The sequence below is a fragment of the Phoenix dactylifera genome, chromosome 15 (assembly GCF_051530095.1).
Source record: "Phoenix dactylifera cultivar Ajwa chromosome 15, Ajwa_hap1_PhDact_Kaust_v1.1, whole genome shotgun sequence".
Taxonomy (NCBI): Eukaryota; Viridiplantae; Streptophyta; class Magnoliopsida; order Arecales; family Arecaceae; genus Phoenix; species Phoenix dactylifera.
This window is the reverse complement of record NC_143204.1, coordinates 16702589-16723563: the sequence shown is the minus strand read 5'-3', so window position 1 is coordinate 16723563 and position 20975 is coordinate 16702589. Positions and strand designations below refer to the sequence as shown.

Here is a 20975-nt window from a genome sequence, read left to right as displayed (position 1 = left end):
ATTAGATTTGAGATATTAGAGATTACAAGGGATGTAGCGGGAGAGGATTCTAGTTTGGGTGAAGAATGTGATATTGTTGACATTATTGGGATAGGAATCTTTGATATGAGAAGAGGCGCTGAATTTGTACAAGGAAGACAGTGATGCCAAGATAGGCTCTGATACTATAAAAGAGATGCAATAAGATGGCTAAAATCCCACTTGATCGGCTAGGATTTTTTTAATTTTGTATTGTTGACTGTCAACTACAGAATGGTTGAAATTGAAACCATTTAGGTTGAAAGCCATAGTACTAATACCTAAAGCAGTGAACCAGATACCTACTACAGGCCAAGCAGCCAAGAAGAAATGTAAGGAACGAGAATTGTTGAAACTATATATATATATATATATATATATATATATATATATATATATATATATATATATATATATATATATATATATATATATATATATATATATATATAGTTACAAGGGTCATTATTAGAAGGAAAATAAGAAAAAAAAAACTCAACAACTTATATGGGCTTCTGGGACGGTGGCTTCATTAGGCCCATATTATTCTTGGGCGTTTCTGCGTTCGTTTTAGCAACATTTTATAGCTAAATTCTAACATGCGCCAGCTGCGAGCAATTAGGGTTTACCGGGAGGTGCGGCCTCCGGAATCGTGGCGCCAACGGTGTGATTCGTTTCGAATTTGGATGTGTTTCATCCGATGGGATGCGGTTCCTCATCGGAACAGCTCTGAGACTGCGTCGAATTCCATCAAAATGGAATCTTTCCTTCTGTTCCTTGGCCTCCTGCCGTCGATTCCACCACCTCGAACAATCGCAGTCGGAGTTTGATATGGGCGACGCCGGAGAGAAGTTCGAAGAGTACACCATCGTCCAAGAAGGGGAGGCCGAGATCCTCTTGCATTCCGGCAACAGAGTCTTCTATAACAAAACCCAGGTGCCGGTTTTGCATTCCGCACCCTTTTTCTTGATTTTCTTTTAATGGTTTTCTAGCTGTTCTTCTGTTGTTTTGGGTTTTTCTTGGGTAAAGATTGGTCCTTTTTGCTTGGTTTTACTGTATTGTCAATAAAAGTTGTTCCTTTTTCATTGTTATCAATGTGAATCTCTGGTTAGATATTGAACTAGTTACATTGTTCGTAGCTTAGAAAACTATGTCCTTTGTAATTTTCTTACTTGATAACTATAAAAATAATCTTATCAGTATTACCTGTAATCGTGAGCTATGTGTCAAATGTGAAACAAATGAAAGTGAATTAGTGTTTACACCCATAGTTTAATCCAAGATTTTGGGAACAAAATCATGCGTGACCATGCGGAGGAATCATGAGTCGCCACTTGCCACTCATACAATAGAACATATTGGGTGGTTTACTGCTGGAATTATCTTCCTAGTGAAAACTTATTAGGAAATAGCAAAGTAATTTGCAAGAACAACCCAAAAGAAGTTACTTGTGTAAGAGAACTACCAGTAACCACCATCCAAAAAAAAAAATATTGTTGAAAATAACTTTCTCTTGTTTCTAATAAAGATAAGAAGGCTTCACTCTCTCTCTCTGGCTCATTGGACATAACAGCAACAATACTGCCAAATGCCATTTGCTTTCTATCTTAGATTGCATAACCCATTGAGCGCATGGTTTAACCCTCCTCCTAGGATTTCAGGAATTGAAATCTTTTATGGTGGTGGATTTTTTTTTCAGCCATTAACGAATATAGATCCCATTCTACTCATAGAGCGAAGATTCAACTTGCTCATATGTGGAAGTTGAGTGACCTATAGAATAGAGATACAATTTGCTTCTATATGAAGGTCGAGTGACATAAATTGAATGTTCAATCGGTGAAGGTTCAGCCTACTGGCATATGAAAGTTGAAAATCTACAAAATGGAAGTTTAACTTACTCGCATGTGAAGACCGAGAGATCCGTAAAGTGGAGGATAAACCTGATCATGTGTGGAGTTCGAGTAACATGTGAAGTTGACGATGGATTTTTAGATCATTCATTATCAGGGAAGTGGTTCAATACTCGCTTATAAGCAAAGGAATCAAGTTAGATTTGAGTGAAAAAGTTCTCATGATTGGAGCAGCAGAGTCAAACTCTTGTCATGGTTAATTATTTTATTGGTTTACATATATGCTGTATTACAATCATTATCAATTAAATCAACTTCTCTTTCTTCCATCTTTCGTGTTATTCTTTTTTATATCAATCACTGAACAAATTTAAGTCCTCTTGGTGTGAGAAAGAACTTGGGTACCTCTAATCAATCTAGCTAGAAGCTACTATCGATCACAAATAGGAAGTTAAAAATACACAAACAATTAGAATCTGTATTGACTTAATATATCAGTTGAACAATGGCTAGCATCATAACATTTTATAGTTTTTCTTTTGACCAATGAGATACATTGCTAGTTTTTCTAGTTGTGAGCTTCTTGCTTTGGTTAAACTTGGCATGTAACTGGATAGTTTGATATTTTACAATTTTTATCCATTCCATAAAACTTCCATGGGTTTGAAGTTTTCTTTTTTCTTGTTTTATTTTTTTCTTACTTCTACTGCTGTTTTCATCATAGGGTCCAAAATTTGTAATTTTGTTAAGCAAAAGCACTGCTTCAGCATGTCTCACTTGTGTTCTTCTTTGCCTGATGACAATTTTTATATTTGTGATCAGGTTAATAATAGAGATATGTCCATTGCCATTTTGAGAACTTTTATCTCAAAATGCAAGGAAGAGCATGCTACAAAGTTTAGTAGAAAGGCACATCTAGCATCAAAGATGCCAGAGGGTACGCCTCCAGGACCCATATCAGAGGAATCAAACATTGTTCAAGATGAAGAACCACAGGAAGATTGTGAGATGAAGCTAAATCAATCTCTATATGAAATGGAAACTATCTTGAGAGAATCTCATGAGACTATTGCTTCAAAAGAAAAGGAAGAATTGAAGGCACCCAAAGTCCTTGAGGTACATCTTTAAATTTTCCTTCTCAGCTGAACTTGGCTCCACTCAAGTGCATCTCCACTCAGATCCAATCAAGTCTTCATTAGATAAAGGGGTATTCGACATCAATAATCCGAGCTATTGGATATGATCTACTGTCTTCAAACTACTTATACATTAAAAATCATATAATTTCGAGACCTCTAGCCTATACCTCAAGTGATTAAAAAATATACATAATTTTATGTTATTTGGACTATCCAATTTCTTGAGACTTGATGCATAGGCTAGGGATCCCCAAATCACAATTTTTTTTTTTTTTGTGTATAAATAATTTACAGATAGTAAATCGTATCCAACAACTCAGATTATTGTTGTGGGACTATCATTCAATATAGATCTGACTGGATCTAAAAGGAGATCCACTCGAAGGTTTGGTTGAATGGATCTCCACTCTAATCCAGTAGATCCCGATGGGATAATAGGGGTCCTACATTGATGATTTAAGCCTTCGGATGTGATCTAGTGCCTTTAAGCTGCTTACACACCAAAAATCATACAACTTCGAGATCCATGACCTATGCATCAATTGGTCAAAAAACATGCATTATTTCATGTAATTTAGATTGTTCAATTTTTGGATCATTTGATATATAGATTAGACGCCTCCAAATCACATAAATTTTAGTATATAAGCAGTTTAAAGATAGTAGATCACATCAAACAACTCGAATCATTGATATTGGATTTGAGTCGAGGTTTGCTTAACTGGATCCTAGTCTAGCCCTTCTCTCTCTCTCTCTCTATCTCTCTCTCTCTCTCTCTCTCTATATATATATATATATATATATAATGATTCATAAGGAAGTCAGATTCATCTTATGCAGCACTGAAAATTCTTCAATGAGTTTCTTATTCATAAATCCACTTGGGGAAAATTGAAATCAATCATAAACTTGTTTCTTGTTCATCATGAGTCTGCAGGCTTTGGCTGCTTCTGGATTAAGATCTGTTAGATATGCCCGTGAAATTGATGAACTTGGTCAAATCGTGGCTCTAGATTGTGATAAAGGTATCTTCAAGTTTTCTATTTCTCAATAGAACTGTCATATGCTGGTATTTTGTGTAAGGACAATGCTTTGGATTGGATATGAATGGTGTCACTTGCCATGCTGCAGTATGTATAGAAGCTTGCAAGAGAAATGTACAATTCAATGGCTCTGTGGCATCTTCAAAGGTGGAAGCTCATCTTGCTGATGCTCGAGTATACATGCTCACCCATCCAAAAGAATTTGATGTGGTATTCTTTGTTCCCTTCCGTTTATGCATCTTAAGTTCATCTTTCTTAAAATCTTTGCTTCAAAAGCGGTATTGTTTCAGAAATCCATTGCCCATTGCAAAACAGTGTAGCCCAAGTAGATACGTGATTTCTGCATATAAAACATGAACAATTTCTTAATATGGAAGCATGAGAAGATATTCGCTGGAAAACGTGGCAGTTTTTTATACTTTAATAAAACTTTTCCTGTGCAAATCTTGAAGGCACATGGCATTTTGAGTAGGAGTTTTTCTTACCAAGTGCTTGGATTTGTTTTTAGCCTTTTGATGGAAATAGTATGGACCTTCCGCTCAAAGGTCATACCTTTTCCTTCTACCTACCCCATCCCACTACCCTTTCATTATGGAATGAATGCATAGGTGGTGTGCGGACAGTGGTGACAGACTGTGATAGTGTTGGGTATTAAAGGCAGACCTGCCTCTCTCTCATTTCTCTGGACCTTATGGTGCCAAAGAAGAATCAAATAGAAGCAACTATGGTATAAGAGGGTCTTAGCTCTGTGTTGGATGGCCTGAAAGGAAAACAATTCAAGGTTTTTCTCAGAAAGAAAGATCAGGGCAATTCATTGATTCATAATATAGCTCTTTTCAAGGACTGGTCTGTCCTCCTCGGCAGCAAAGACAAACTTCACTCTCTAATTGGAAGTTATCATCCATCCACTCTCTACCTCTTACTATTTCTGGGATCCTTTATGCTCTCCCATAACTCCTATGCATGGATTACTCCTCTTTCTTTTTTCTCTGTCCCCTCTCTTCTTCTTTTCTTATCTTTGTAATTAACAATTTTCAAGTTTCAATAAATGAATGGATTCATCTTCCCTTTAACAACAACAGCAACAGTAGATGATAATAAAGATGAAAAGAAATTCTGACAGTGGCAACAATAAATAACAATTGATGTTAAAGGAGATGGGTGCTGATGGTGGTAGAGAGGCTCTGGTGAAGGAACAACTTTATGCTACCATTCACGGGCAAGATACAAATTTTCAAGTAGTGCTAGAGGTAAATTGGTGATGCCTGTTAATATGAATGAGTAGTAAATCACTTCACATAATATGTTAACTTGGTTGTCATTAGAGAAGCTATTTAGGTCTTTTTCCCAGGTCCAGAATAACTGAATTAATAATGAAAAAGCTTGGTAGAGAAATTTGAGTGTTTGCAGTCAACTGTGTAAATAAAATGCTGCAAAAGGAGGTCTATAGGTCAAGTTATGCTTCTGGTAATCCATCTTACTCTAATATAAAAAAAAAGTTAATTAATGTTTGTCTTTGCAAGCTTTTGGTAATAAAAGGATATCATGGATTAAACTTCAGCATGAGTTGGATTCCGGGAAGATCTTATCACCTGTCAGGGTTTTGATTTAGCTCGTATGTGGAAAGCGGGAGCAAACCAATGAGAAGGAGAAGCCGGCAAGCATATATTATCCCTATTTTTTCTGGATTGGATAAAAAAGCCTGGAGAAGGAAGTAGTTGTCCTTGAAAACAGAGATGGTTGTGCTAAACACCACCCCATCTCTTTGAAGTTCTTCTCTTCCAATTTAAATTTAAAATAAGAGGCCTTGCCAAGTTGTTCTTATCACGCCAATAAGTTCTTCTGGCATCCAAAGACCCCCAATCTTTAAGTTATCTGGGGTGTTAAGTTTTTAAGATCATGTGAATTTGATGATTCATGGAGTGTTGCTACCTGGAATGCATGAGAATTTTTCTGTTGGTGATAGCTCTGATACCAAAAATGATCCTGAGTTACTCTGAATTTTGTAAGTAGTCTTGATAAAGTAGCCTAGACACAAACAATTAGTTTTCCTCCAAGTGCTTATATATGAAAATGATTCTTGTGTTAGTAATACCATCCTACTTGCTTTAATAGCCTTGAACAAAAATCTGAAGGGACATTACTCCAAAGGTTTATTTTCACATTAATTTAAGAACTTATATATGTGATAATTAGTCTCCTTCTGGATGTGAACCATGACAATAATATGAAGAAAGCTGCTTTACAATAACACATTCAGTATTCTATCAGCTACTATGTGAGATTTCATCATCGTCAAACTTTGAAGTTCTAGAAAATGGTATATATCAGGATGTGACCTGACTTCATGGATTTTTCAAAATTGTATTGGTGGCTGTTGTATCAGGTTGATCTTGATCCCTATGGATCACCTTCTGTGTTCTTGGACTCTGCAATCCAGACAGTTGTGGATGGTGGTCTGTTAATGTGCACGGCTACTGATTTAGCAGTGCTCTGCGGGGGCAATGCAGCAGTTTGCTATTCCAAGTAAGATTCCATACTTCAGCTAAACTGAAAATTTGCTACTTTTGAGTGCTTACATTATTGGCTGATGTGCAAATCAGGTATGGTTCCTATCCATTGAAAGGAAAATATTGCCATGAGATGGCATTGAGGATCCTTCTTGCCTGCATTGAGGTGCTTTGACATCCATATGCAGTTCTTTTACTCAACAACATATCAACTGATGCAGTTTTTTTTCTTCTTTTCTTCTTTTCTTCTTTTCCTTTGTGCTCTTACGATGCAGACCCATGCAAACCGTCATAAGCGTTATATTGTTCCCATCCTCTCTGTACACATGGATTTCTATATCCGGGTTTTCGTGCGCATATTCACGTGCATTTTCTATCCCTTTCATTTAATTGTAGAACTTAGCTATTTCCTTTATAATTAGTTAGGCAGTTTGCTTTCTTGCTTGTTTATGTTATTCTGCATGATATATTCTTTGTTGATCAGTGGATATTCTTGGTTGTCAATTAATATGCAGTTCTGCTAATGAAGTGAAGAACACTCCTCTTAAACTCTCATATGTGTATCAGTGTATTGGTTGTGATTCTTTTCACCTGCAAAGTCTTGGGAGGACTTCAATTAAGGTGATCTTCTTGTTGATTCACGTTAGTCTTTTTTCTCGCAGATGATAATCTTTCATTAGATCATGTAATCCAGCTTTGCACCATTACATACATCTTATGAGTTCTGTTCTCTGGTCTCTTTATGAACTTAAGAACAACAGTGTGAAGCACGCACCGGGTTTTGGTCCTGTTGTTCCTCAAGAGTGCAGTAATTGTGGGAAGAAATTCAACATGGGAGGACCTATATGGTCTGCTCCTATACATGACCAAGAATGGGTGGCTTCTATGTTAGCAAATGTTAAAGCCATGAAGGATAGATATCCTGCATATGAGAAAATTTCAGCTGTACTTACAACAGTGTTAGAGGTATAACATTGCTTTTCATGTTTGCAATTCCATTCTTCTTGAGTCATAGAATGCCTTTCTATATTGCTAATATTTTTTTATGGATACCTTTCATACTTTGAAACAGGTTGGTTAATGGTAACATAAATGTTGGTTGTAGCTATAACCATGATAAATGCAGCCTACTATCTTGCATTCTACTTGTTAGTAGAAACAATACCAAGTAGTCAACAAACTATGCTATTGTCCACAATTTTCGATGTATGCTCCAAGCAAAAGTGGGAAATAGTCCTATAACAAACAAACACTGTGGAAAATCTTTATAGAGACCACAGAAGTATAGCTCTTTTAGACGAATAGATCTGTGCTAAATGTCATGCCCCCATCTCCGCGAGGCACGTGAGGCACCCAGTGCTCACGTGGGGGCACATGAGAGGGGAACACGGGGCTCCCCTGCCAGATATTGTTCGGTTCCGGAGCTTCACGCAAGCGTCCTTCACCCCTCCCTGATTTTGTTTTCCACCTAAAACGCGTCTGCAGGATTAGGAGACACCCGCCTCATATGCCCAGGCTCTAGAACGAGTCTTTCCGATGTGGGACTATTGGGCCTCACACCCTTCCCACCATCGGACAAGAGTCGTCCTCGGCTCTGATACCAAATGTCACGCCCCCGTCTCCGCGAGGCACGTGAGGCACCCAGTGCCCACGTGGGGGCCACATGAGAGGGAAACACGGGGCAGGGACGTGACACTATCCATGTCAGTGGGGAACTTAAAAGTGTTTACATTAATTTTTTTTATAAAGGTTATTAGGTGAAATTACTGTCTGAGACATACTTTGTTGATTTAGTAGTTTTGTTGAGTCATGCAACAATGACAAAGTTATGATGAACACAATAGTGATTCTCTCCCCCTCTCCCTCTCCCTCTCCCTCTCTCCCAGCATATGTCCACTTATCATGATAGTTTATTGCATGCAGGAGTTGCCTGATGTCCCTCTATTTGTCAGTCTTCACAACTTGTGCACCACTCTCAAATGTACCCCTCCACCTGCTGCCATGCTCCGCTCTGCGGTGATTAATGCTGGGTATCGCATCTCAGGCAGCCATGTGAATCCACTAGCACTGAAAACTGATGCCCCAATGGATGTCATCTGGGACATCATGCGCTGCTGGGTAGTTTACCTCTCATTTATTTATTTACTTCTCAGTAAGTGTTAGTCTTCAAGTATCAGATACATGATATCCTCGACCTCTGCTTTCTTCCATTCTTTTCCACTTTTTATAGACTATCTTTTCAGTCTTTGTAACTAGTGTGCTAATTATGAATCTTGAATTGTTTTTATAACTGATCGAGCGGTTTCTCTATTGATATGGATTTTTCCTTTACATAGGTCAACAATCATCCGGTGAAAACTCGACCTGCAAATCAGCCAGGAACAGTGATTCTTTCCAAAGAACCAACTCTGCGGGTGCAGCTCAATCTTTTCATTAATTTGACTAGATTCATTCATTGTCCACATTTTGACTACTTGTTTCTACTTTGGTTTAATTTAATTGGACCCGGAAATATAAAATGACAGAATGATTGTTGAGAGGCTAACGGCTTTCTGTTACAATGTACTCTTAATAGTAGTTGGATGCAAGGGATAAACGTGCTTAAAAATTTGGGTGGTCTGACCTCCCTTTGCATCCAAAATAAAATATAAAAAAAAGCAAAAGGAAAACCAATAGACGCCCTTGCACGAGTTGCGCCTGTTCTTGGGGGAGGTTATGCATTCGAGTCTTGTGTGGTGCATCTTCTAGTATTTGAACTTGTGTATTTTACTTTGGATTGCTCTTCTCTCAATGTGTTGTGAACATAAAAGAAATCTAATCACCAAGTTTGTCTGGACAACCTCTGAAATCTTGACCAGGTTTCTTGCAGTTCTATGTCAGTCCACTAGATCAAAATTTCATGGATCAGTCACATGCTAGTTTGGAGTTTTCATTCCTAATTTGAAATTCTTTACCCATGATTTACTGTTTTACCTGTTGCTTAAATGTTCAGGCAAATTTTGCTCAAGCAGTCACCGCATCCTGGAAAACTCAAGTTGAGAAGGTGCGGCGGTTCGTTCCGAACCCAGAGAGGAATTGGGGTCCAAAGATCCGGGGAGGCCGGCAGATCAAAAGCAAGCATGCTTCTACATTGGGTCAAAAGAGTGTCAATGGACTAGTTAGCCATGAAAGAAGAAATGGACCTCAGTTGGTTGCACTGGAGACTGATGAGCGGCATGAGCACATTGGCCACAAAGGAGATGAACCAGATTCAAAGCGTGAGAGAGATCTGTGATGGTTCTGCTGCCAGTCATGATGAGAAGGTTGATCTCCAAGTAATTTGGAATCCTACTGTATTCATTTTTTGGTGAACCTGTATGGTAAGACAGTTCTTTTGATGTGAATGTGATAAATCAGTTGATTGCTTCTCAAAAACTTCCAAGATTCAAAGGGTAAATAGGGGCATGTGGAACAGTTGATTGTAGTTCTTGTGCAGGATAAGCACACTGGAAGCTTCACACAATTAGTGTCGTCCTGACTCAAGCTTTCCACAATCTTTTTCTTCTCTTTCTTAGAATTTTCTTCTCCTTTGGTTTCCTTTTTTTTTTTCTTTTCTTTTGCTATCTAATTAGGAGCCTAATACACCTTGGAAATCAGATTTTGGATCTTGGAATTTGTTGACGGGAAGCTTTTGATCAAAAAATTTAAATAATAATTTATAGCTGGTCATTTTTGAGTGATGTCTTGAGCATATTGTAGTATGGGAATTTTTTTGCTGCCCGTAGGTCGATCATGGTGTTTAAGAATTGGATTGGAATGGATTTGGGCTCTTAGCATGATAGCGACATTAAAGATTAAACAAGAGCGAGCATGTAAGGGCTCGTACAAGTATATGTTTAGTTGTGTATGGGTTGGATTAGATTGGATTTATACATTTAGTCTATCGAGGATACCAAGATTTAAACAGATGGAGCATTTAAAGATCCATATATGTATGTTTTAAGTTTCAAATCAATTGCACTAGTTGCTTATTAGAAGTATTTAAGGATACATGCTGGCATATTTTACTTCCATATTAATTCATGCAAACAGATGTTTATCTTTAGTCTATTGACTAGTTATGCATTAGAAAGATCTTATATAATTTACAAGGTGAAGGAATTTAAATAATAATTTTTAGCTAATCTTTTTAGATGAAGTTGCAAAACTCTACATATTTAATGGAGAATTAGGGTATTTTTGGATACCCAAACAAAATACCATATGGATAAATTTCTCCAAGCTGATTTGAAAGAAGAGACACACCGAGGGGGGAAAAAAACTCACAAGGACGCAAGGAAAACCCAAGCATAATATCTCGGAAAATAGGGACAACATTTCTAAAGATAATTTTTCTTATAGGGCTCGTTTGGTTCGCGGAAAAAGAAATGAAAAAAGTGTGGTCAACGGGAAAGTAAAGAAATGCTTCTTGTTTGGTTGGAGTTTTCAAAGGAAAAAGACGGAAAAGTTATATTTCCGTGGGAATATGATTTTCACATTTCATAGAAAAGTCTTTTCCATGAGAAACATGGGAAAGTTACTTTCCTGTAAGCCGAAAATCGAAACATTTTTATTTTTTTTCCAAAAAGGCCCTTCAGTATTAAAGAGGTATTAAAGATCTAATTTTTATTAAAGATATAATAGGAATTACACATAATTTTTTTAGGAAAGTGGATGGTCAACCAAACATAAGCACTCTAAAAATCTGTCACTTTCTCATGGTCAACCAAACATGCCAAAAGTACTTTCCCAGACATCTTCTTTCTAGAAATCTGCTACTCGGGAATTATATTCCTATGAGAGAAAATGCTTTCCGTGAACCAAACGAGCCCGTATTGGTTGCTAAGAATCAAAAATTCTTTGTAATAGTAAAATATCCCTCTGCTAGGGCCGGCCCAACCCTTAGGCGACTGTGGCGGTCGCCTAAGCCCCAGTCCAAAGAAAGCCAACTGCAGAAAAAGCCTCAAAGATAAAACAGAAAGGAAAAAGATCCCTCTTAGTGAGTTCGTCTTAGGCCGGCCCACTGCAGGGAAGGCCTCAAAAATAAAACAGAAAGAAAAAAGATTTTTTTTAGTGAGTTCGCCTTAGGGCTCTAAATGCATTGAGCCGCTTCTGCTCCTGCCCTCTGCATTGCTTAATTTAGTCCTTCTCAAACTCTAGTTTTTAGCTCTGCATGGATTTTTCCACGTATAATCCAAACATACCCTTAATGTTTAGTGTGCAAAAACACCAATGGAATAATTGAATAAAAACTTGTTTTTTTTTCTTTAAAAAAAAAGGGAATGAAAGCTCCTCCAATCTGATCCTCCTTCTCTTCCCCTGATAGTGGGTAAATTTGCCTTGCAAGACGTTGTTTGCCCTCGGTCACACAACTTGTCACCTGTCCCGCATAGTTGTTCATCAACCATTTGAGTCAAACTGTGAAAGCTTCAAACTCCGCTCTTTCATTATGATATCGTAGTGTAGATCTTTTTGTCCAAAAAGCCCATAACACTTGGGCTGGTTGTAACTACTGCAAGTTGCAACAAAAGAAGCATAAATCTGACCTACCAACTCCATGAGCGTATTCACCTCGTCCTCAGACCACAATTAAATCAGTTTTAATCCAACCAAGATCACATCCAGTACAAAATCACTATGGGGGGAGGACAGGGCTTCAGCTCGACCGGGAAAGGGGGGCTGAGATCCGATCACTGCTTCCAGGACTTCGGTCCTACAAACTTCCATCATAAATATAATGCATCCAACATATGGAGACCTCGTCGACAAAATCCACCACGTCAGATGCTTCTCGCAAACGAATCCCACCGCCTTCGTCTTCCTCTCCACCTCCCCCGCCACCGAAGCCGACACTCAATCGCCGATGTCTCCACTCCATCGAACAACCCTATGAGAAACTCCCCCCAAGCATTGAGATGGTCGGCGGTGACTGCTGGGTTTAGGATGGGGCGCGGGCTGCACACGAAAAGAACGGGGAGCCGCCGGCGCTGGGACTAGGGAAACGCCTCTTATATGCTGCGGACGTCTCCACCGCATACGAATTTTATGCGCACAAAAGTCCACTAAGTCCACTTGAGGGTGCATCCGCAATTCCGCATCCTCCATATCCACTTGCCCTCGATCTGCTAGGTGGCCTCCTTGCCCATCAACAACTGCAGGTCCCTGGTGCTCACCTTAGCCCATCCTGTCCGAGCCCACAACAAACTATCTCTTGACTTCTCACCTGGGATCGAAATAGCCAAGATTCTCTCAACCAATTGCTCCCCAAAAACATTCCGAATCATTGTCTCGTCCCACATGCCTTTGCCTAGACTGATCAGGTCACTAACTCTGCACCTAGCCAGTCTTGCCGAGTCCATCGTCAGTGTCCTCCCTAGTGGATGGTCAGTCACCTAGGCATCTCGGAAAACATCAATCGACCGTCCATCGCCAATCCCCCATCTGATCGCTGAGAGGACCACCGGGGCGTAAGTATAGATCTTCTTCCAAATGAAGGAGCTGTGGCGTCTGACCTAAAAATCACCCACTACCGAGCACACACCATACTTGCCCCTCAAGAGGGCAAACCATAAGTTGTCCGGCTACAGAATGTACCTAGCCGCATACCTCGCTGCTAAGATCTTCCTCCGTGCCACTAGTGAGTGCACTCCCAGACCGCCCAATCTGACCGACTGGCATATCACCTCCCATACCACCAGATGGATACCACTCCTGCCCTGTCGCCTGCCCCACATGAAGTTCCGAAATATCTGCTCCATTGCTCTCAATGGCACTACCGGTGTAAAGATCTGAATTTTGGGCCTGTTATTGGGCCCAAAGAACTGAAGTCGGCAATGGATGCCGACTTCAGTTCGCTCTTCGTGTCGCCCCACGAAGACCACGCCGGCCGAACGGCCAGCGGGATCTTCGCACCTCCCCCCCCCTTTTCCCTCTCTCCCTCTCTCCCTCTCTCTCTCTCTCTCTCCCTCTTTCTCTCCTCTGAGAGCCTCATCCGAGCCCCATCCCTTCCCCATCTCTCTAAAAATTTGAGTTTTCCCCTCATCTTCTTCCCCCTTCTAGAGACAGTTGCCAGAGCCGTAGCCGCCGCCGGAGCCGCCAACGCCGCCAGGGATCCTTTCGTCGACGACCGGAGGTGAGAAAGACATGTTTCTTTTTTATCATTATTTTTGGATTTGAGGGGAGAGAAATGAGGGATGGCAACCGGTCTTCATCCCCTGTTTTGGAAAATTTTTTTGATGGGATTCGGCCGGCCGACGGTGGCCGGCCGGGGTCAATCCGGCCGAAACGAGTTCGGCCGGAGATGGGTGAACAGGGGTCGGGCTTTCCAGCCCCGGTCCCTCTCTTCCCTTCCTTTCTTCCTCTCCTTCTGCTCTCCTTTTCGTCCGGCGCCGCTTGTGACAGTGGCGTGGCCGACGGCGGCTGGCCGAGCGCCGCCGCCGAGGGCCACGGTCGACCGCCGAGGGCCGACCGGAACCACCAGCCACCCCCCCCTCCTTCCTTTTCTTCTTCTTCTTCTTCTTCTTCTTCTTCTTCTTATTCTTTTCTTCTTTCTTCTTCCTGGGCGTATACCTTGCTTTGATTTCCGTGCCTATTTGGGTCTCAAACCAGACACAACAGACCCTGATCTGATTGAACCATGGGATTTAGCCTAAACTTGAGTTGGGTAGTGTGGATCAGACCGTGTACCGGTTCCACCCATTTCTTGAATTGGGTTGGGTCTGAGTTTAAGTGAATGGGTTTTGTTATGGTCTGATCAGACCTGGTCTGGATTGGGTTGGGGGGTCTGTGTTGGGCTGAGTCGGGCCAAATTGGAACTGTGGACTGGTTTGGGTTGGGCCCGAAATTTGATATGAACCTGTTATCCGGTTTGGTTCAATTGGGCCTAATCTGTTTTGGGCCACAATTGACTTGGGTCTAAAGGATTCTGATTTTAGGGTATATGTTTGATCTTGGGGGCCCATTCTTGGATTTATGAACTTAGGAGTTTAAGGGGTTGAAATTAGTTTAAATTATGTTTCTTAATTAATTAAATAATTAATATTTATGTTTAATCAGGGGTTCGTGATATCTGTGGCAGGGATCTTTTAAGCGAACCCAGGTAGGTGACTTATTGCTTTAAAATCGAATTATAACATGTATCTTGCATATCTTGATGTTATGATTTATTCTTGGCGTTATGTGTTAGAATTAGAATTAAATATTTATTTTTTTTTATAAACTGTTATGTGACTTATTATTGGGAGCATGTTCATGACTTTGATTTGGAAATTCACGATGTGGAAAATTTATTTATTGATTTTTAAGGACCGCGTGACTATAGTCTAGACCCCGCCAGTGGGATGATACGTTGGCCCTGTCGACTTGTACTGAGGAACTGGTTCCGACACCGTGACCACCGGTGATAGAATAGTGGCGGCACAGGGGTGCGTTTTGCTCTGCGGAGCGGCTCAGTGGAGCGTGAGATTGGCACCAGGGGGTGCGGCACAGTGGTGCGTTGGCTCTGCAGAGCGTGAGATTGGCACCAGGGGGTGCGGCACAGTGGTGCGTTGGCTCAGTGGAGCGGCTCTTCGGAGAGTTGTATTGGCACTTCGGTGTAACCATGCCACTGGGTGATGTGGCCGTAGTCATGCGGTTGAGATATTTTGAGTCTCGGATCGGGTTTACAGATTATTGTGTGGATTTTTGGATTTATGAGTTTAGCTGCTTTTATATGCATTATGACATGTTATATGATGACTTTATTGCATGATGTCGCCTACTGAGCTGTTAGCTCACTCCTATTATTTACATTTTTTTTTCAGGTGATGACATGTGATTATAGGGATTATGGGACGGAGTGATCATGATGTATTTAGCTAGTAGACATTGACTTTCCTTTTGACATGTGTATATATTTATGGACATTTGATATGGAAACTGGAATTTATCTTTGTTTAGCTATTGATGGTTGATCTGATTTATCTGCCTTGCGCGCTTGCGGGATCCGCCCTGCAGGTGCGCGGCGTCTGCTCGCGCCCCGGGCCCCGGGTTCGGGGCGTGACAGATTTATTGGTATCAGAGCTTAGGTTAACGATCACTAGGAACATCAGAACAAAAAAAAAAAAAAAAAAAAAAACAATAACTAATGAAAATCCTAGGAGCATAGGGACACATGTGAGGAAATGAGAGTGGGGTAGTAAACTCATAGGAAGATTTTTTTGACTTAACCCTAACTTGTGGTATTATGTCTGTATCAGGATGCCGCCCCGCCGTACTCGTATACCACCTCGTCGTCTGATTGAGACGATGGGAGATGATCCGGCGACTCCTCGCCCAGCTGAGCGAGTTCAGGAAGAGGAGATTGCTCCGACAGTTTTAGACCGACCAGAACAGGATCAGGCGGGAGGATCGACCCCAGTATTGGAACTGGTCAGGGAGGTGATTGAGCTGGTCAGACAGCAGAGGGACCCACATCCACAGCATCCCTCTGCTAGCTCGTCGGATCAGGGGAGGAGCATTGCAGAATTCCGGAAGTTGGCTCCTCCGGCCTTCAAGGGAACTACCGATCCCCAAGAGGCCGAATGGTGGATAGATGAGATGGAGAAGGCTTTCAGGGCCATGGGTTGTACTGAGGAGGAGAAGATCAGATTTGCCACCTATATGCTTCAGGACCGGGCTCATCATTGGTGGGAGTCTGTGGAGAGGACTATGATGCAGGATGCAGGATATGTGACCTGGCCGGGATTCCGCATGGCCTTCTACTCCAAGTATTTCCCTTCCCGTCGTATCAGGGAGTTGGAGAGGGAGTTTCTGAGTCTCTCTCAGGGGAGTATGACTGTGGAGGATTATGAGGCTGAGTTCGATCGACTGTCACGTTTTGCACCATCTCTTGTCCAAGACCCTAAATCTAGGATGAGTAGATTTGAGGAAGGACTGAGGCCTCGCCTGCGTCAAGGTTTAGCTGCTGTTCACTCGACTGATTATGATGACCTAGTTGACAGAGCTAAAAATATGGAGATCATCTGGAAGGAGACACAGGATGCTCAGAAAGGGAAGTCAAAGAGGACCAGGGACTTTGATTCTGACGGTGAGCGGCATCTGCGCCGACCTATGCAGTTCCATCCAGGAGCAGGGCAGCGAGTTCCATATGGGAGGACTGCACCGGATCGCAGGGGGATATCAGGAATGTGCTTCAAGTGTGGCCAGACTGGACATAGAGCTGTTGAGTGTCTTCAGACACGGCCTGGTATTGGGGCATGTTTCAGGTGTGGTCAGCAGGGCCACCGGATAGCTGAGTGCCCTCAGACTCAGACAGTTTCTGGAGTTTGTTTCGGGTGTGGTCAGCCGGGTCACAGGATTTCCAATTGTCCTCGTACTAGATCTGCGCAGAGGCCACCGAGTTCTGTAGCTCCTCAACGACAGACTTCCTTTACTCCAGTACAGGCTACCCAGTCAGCTGTCCTCAGGCAGCATAGGGGAGGAGGATCTCGCACCCAGGGACGGGTATATGCACTGACACAGCAGGATGCTCAGGCATCCAACACGGCAGTGACAGGTACCTTATTAGTACATTCTACTTATGCATATGCACTATTCGACTCAGGGGCCACACACTCTTTTATTTCATCTACATATGTGCATAAGCATGATATATTTTGCTCACCCTTGGAGAGGGAATTATGTGTGAGTACCCCAGCTGGGGGTAAGATGATCACCTCACTGATATGCAAGTCTTGCCCAGTAATTGTAGAGGGTAGAGACTTGAAAGCTGACCTTATTGTCATGGACTTACATGAATTTGATTTAATTCTGGGTATGGATTAGTTAGCTATATATCACGCTACCATTGACTGCTTCTCGAAGCGGGTGACTTTCCGAATCCCTGACATTGAAGAGTTTTATTTTGTGGGTGATGGAGGGTGTGTCTCCCCTCAGATAGTGGCAGCCTTACAGGGTATTCGGTCTCTCAGGAAGGGGTGCTCTGTGTATATGGCAGCCGTCATGGATTCTGAGCAGTCGGAACAGAAAATTGAAGACATACTCGTGGTCAGGGAATACCCTGATGTTTTTCCTGATGAGCTTCCTAGTTTACCACCAGTTAGAGAGGTGGAATTTGCCATTGATCTAAACCCTGGTACGGCACCCATATCTAGACCTCCTTACAGAATGGCCCCGGCTGAACTAAAAGAACTGAAGGAACAGTTGCAGGAGCTATTGGATCTGGGTTTCATTCGACCCAGTGTCTCTCCTTGGGGTGCACCAGTATTATTTGTGAGGAAGAAGGACGGCAGTATGAGGCTATGCATTGATTTTCGGGAAATTAACAAAGTGACTATCAAGAACAGGTACCTCCTACCCCGGATTGATGACTTGTTTGATCAGCTTCAGGGTGCCCAGGTGTTTTCAAAGATTGATCTGCGATCTGGATATCATCAGTTGAGGATAAAGGAGTCTGATATAGCCAAGACTGCCTTCCGCACCAGATATGGCCATTATGAGTATCTGGTGATGCCTTTCGGGTTGACAAATGCTCCAGCTGCATTTATGGATCTGATGAACAGGGTATTTAAACCTTTCTTGGACAAATTTGTAATTGTGTTTATTGATGACATCTTAATCTATTCCAAGAGTCATACTGAGCATGAGCAACACTTGAAAATTGTTTTGAAAATTTTGAGATAGAATCAATTGTATGGGAAACTGAAGAAATGTCAGTTCTGGCTGGATCAGGTGATGTTCTTGGGACATGTGGTATCTAAAGAAGGAATTATGGTTGACCCGAAGAAGATCGAAGCTGTAGTTGACTGGAGCAGACCGACAAATGTATCAGAGATCCGCAGTTTCCTTGGATTAGCCGGCTATTACAGAAGATTTGTAGAAGGCTTCTCTAGTATTGCTGGGCCCTTGACTCGACTCACTCGCAAAGGAGTGAAATTCGAGTGGTCGGATCAGTGTGAGAAGAGCTTCGAGGAATTGAAGCGCCGGCTAGTGTCAGCACCTATTTTGACTCTGCCAGTCACGGGTGTTGATTATACTATTTACAGTGATGCCTCCAAGAAGGGTTTGGGCTGTGTGCTGATGCAGAATGGAAAAGTTATTGCCTACGCCTCTAGACAGCTCAAGCCTTATGAAGAAAACTATCCCACACATGATCTCGAGCTTGCAGCAGTTGTATTTGCTCTGAAATTATGGAGGCACTATTTGTATGGAGAGACATGTCAGGTATATACTGATCATAAAAGCCTGAAATATCTATTTACTCAAAAAGAGCTGAACATGAGACAGAGGAGGTGGCTGGAGTTGTTAAAAGATTATGATCTGACTATCCACTATCACCCTGGAAAGGCAAATGTAGTAGCAGATGCACTGAGCCGGAAATCTTCAGGAAATATTGCAGCCTTGATTACTACTCAGAAGGATATTCTGGAAGATCTGAGGAGAGCAGAGATAGAGGTGTATCTACATGAGGCTACTATGAAATTGGCAAACTTGCGAGTCCAGCCTACACTTATTGATAGAATTAAGGCAGCGCAAGTTGATGACCCTCGACTCCAGAAGATCAGGAGGGATATCGAGTCTGGTACACAGTCAGATTTCCGTATACATGAAGATGGCTCTTTGAGGTTTATTAACAGAATCTGTGTTCCAGATAATCCTGGTCTGAAGAAGGAAATCATGGATGAAGCTCACAGTACGGGATATACAGTGCACCCAGGCAGTACCAAGATGTACAAGGATCTAACAGCGGTGTTTTGGTGGAATAACATGAAGAGGGAGATTGCCCAGCATGTATCTCAATGCTTAACTTGTCAGCAAGTTAAGATTGAGCATCAGAGACCAGCAGGTATGCTACAGCCTCTGCCGATTCCAGAGTGGAAATGGGAGCATATCACTATGGATTTCGTATCAGGACTACCTCGTACCCTTAGAGGTCATGATTCAGTCTGGGTGATCGTAGACAGACTGACCAAAACAGCTCATTTTCTGGCAATCAAGACTGGGATGACACTGGAGAAGCTGGCAGAATTATATATCGAGCAGATAGTACGGCTGCACGGAGTTTCAGTATCCATTGTATCAGACAGAGATTCCCGGTTTGTGGCACATTTCTGGGGCAGCTTGCACAGAGCTTTGGGGACCACCCTTAGCTTCAGTACAGCCTTTCATCCACAGACAGATGGACAGTCTGAGAGGACCATCCAGATTCTAGAGGATATGCTGAGAGCCTGCTCTATTGATATGAGGGGCTCTTGGGATCATCACTTGTCACTGGTAGAGTTTGCTTATAATAATAGCTACCAGGCAAGCATACAGATGGCTCCTTATGAGGCTCTATATGGTAGGAAGTGCAGATCGCCTATCTGTTGGGATGATGTGGGGGAGAGGAAGATCTTGGGTCCAGAGATGGTGCAGCAGACAGTGGAAAAGATTCAGTTGATCAGAGAACGACTCCGAGCAGCTCAGAGTAGACAGAAAAGCTATGCAGATATCAGGAGGCGGGAATTAGAATTTCAGGTCGGAGATCATGTGTTCCTCAGAGTATCCCCTTCTAAAGGGATCATGCGGTTTGGAGTTCGAGGCAAGCTCAGTCCGAGATATGTGGGACCCTTCGAGATTCTCGAGAGAGTTGGATCTGTTGCTTATAGACTGGCACTTCCACCTGCTCTATCGGGAGTTCATTCTGTATTTCATGTCTCCATGCTGAGGAGGTACATTGCTGATCCCAGTCATGTGATTGAAGTGGCACCTTTGCAGCTCCGCGCAGATCTTTCTTATGTTGAGCAGCCTATCCGTGTAGTGGATAGGAAGGACCAAGTTTTGAGGAGGCGCACGATTCCTTATGTAAAGGTGCAGTGGAGCAATCACAGTGAGAGAGAAGCTACTTGGGAGCTGGAGGAGGAGATAGAGAGAAGTTTCCTGCCATGTTCTCGGATTGAGGTATGTTTTAATTTCGAGGACGAAATTTTTTTTTAGTTGGTTAGAGTGTAAAGATCTGAATTTTGGGCCTGTTATTGGGCCCAAAGAACTGAAGTCGGCAATGGATGCCGACTTCAGTTCGCTCTTCGTGTCGCCCCACGAAGACCACGCCGGCCGAACGGCCAGCGGGATCTTCGCACCTCCCCCCCCCTTTCCCTCTCTCCCTCTCTCCCTCTCTCTCTCTCTCCCTCTTTCTCTCCTCTGAGAGCCTCATCCGAGCCCCATCCCTTCCCCATCTCTCTAAAAATTTGAGTTTTCCCCTCATCTTCTTCCCCCTTCTAGAGACAGTTGCCGGAGCCGTAGCCGCCGCCGGAGCCGCCAACGCCGCCAGGGATCCTTTCGTCGACGACCGGAGGTGAGAAAGACATGTTTCTTTTTTATCATTATTTTTGGATTTGAGGGGAGAGAAATGAGGGATGGCAACCGGTCTTCATCCCC

The 20975-nt window shown here is 42.3% G+C and overlaps 2 protein-coding genes across 8 annotated transcripts; both read left to right on the top strand.

The window, feature by feature from the left end:
* Positions 1–591: 591 nt before the first annotated feature.
* On the top strand, positions 592–9977 carry LOC103704210 (tRNA (guanine(26)-N(2))-dimethyltransferase 2-like). 7 transcript variants are annotated; one of them, XM_039134102.3, is made up of 12 exons: positions 592–954; positions 2694–2987; positions 3948–4035; positions 4142–4263; positions 6440–6579; positions 6657–6729; positions 6839–6927; positions 7079–7184; positions 7317–7529; positions 8487–8715; positions 8900–8977; positions 9556–9977. In XM_039134102.3, the coding sequence occupies exons 1-12, from the start codon at positions 724–726 to the stop codon at positions 9600–9602; spliced, it is 1710 nt and encodes a 569-aa protein (XP_038990030.2). In that variant the 5' UTR covers positions 592–723; the 3' UTR covers positions 9603–9977. The 7 variants fall into 7 exon arrangements, with proteins under 7 accessions (XP_038990030.2, XP_089783626.1, XP_038990027.2 ...); XM_039134099.3 differs by having other exon boundaries at positions 593–954; positions 8487–8681; XM_088711532.2 differs by lacking the exon at positions 8487–8715 and having other exon boundaries at positions 593–954.
* A 4422-nt stretch (positions 9978–14399) lies between these two features.
* Positions 14400–17594, top strand: LOC149751253 (uncharacterized). Its single transcript, XM_089927550.1, has 2 exons — positions 14400–14679; positions 15818–17594. The coding sequence occupies exon 2, from the start codon at positions 15819–15821 to the stop codon at positions 17382–17384; it is 1566 nt and encodes a 521-aa protein (XP_089783676.1). The 5' UTR covers positions 14400–14679; position 15818; the 3' UTR covers positions 17385–17594.
* Positions 17595–20975: the final 3381 nt, after the last annotated feature.

Excerpts from the sequence above, each read along its gene's own strand:
- LOC103704210 (XM_039134099.3), top strand. The coding sequence starts at position 724 with ATGCGGTTCCTCATCGGAACAGCTCTGAGACTGCGTCGAATTCCATCA. Across the intron at positions 6,580-6,656 it reads GCAGCAGTTTGCTATTCCAA|GTATGGTTCCTATCCATTGA; the intron begins GTAAGATTCCAT and ends TGTGCAAATCAG. Across the intron at positions 8,682-8,899 it reads GGGACATCATGCGCTGCTGG|GTCAACAATCATCCGGTGAA; the intron begins GTAGTTTACCTC and ends TCCTTTACATAG.
- LOC149751253 (XM_089927550.1), top strand. The coding sequence starts at position 15,819 with ATGCCGCCCCGCCGTACTCGTATACCACCTCGTCGTCTGATTGAGACG.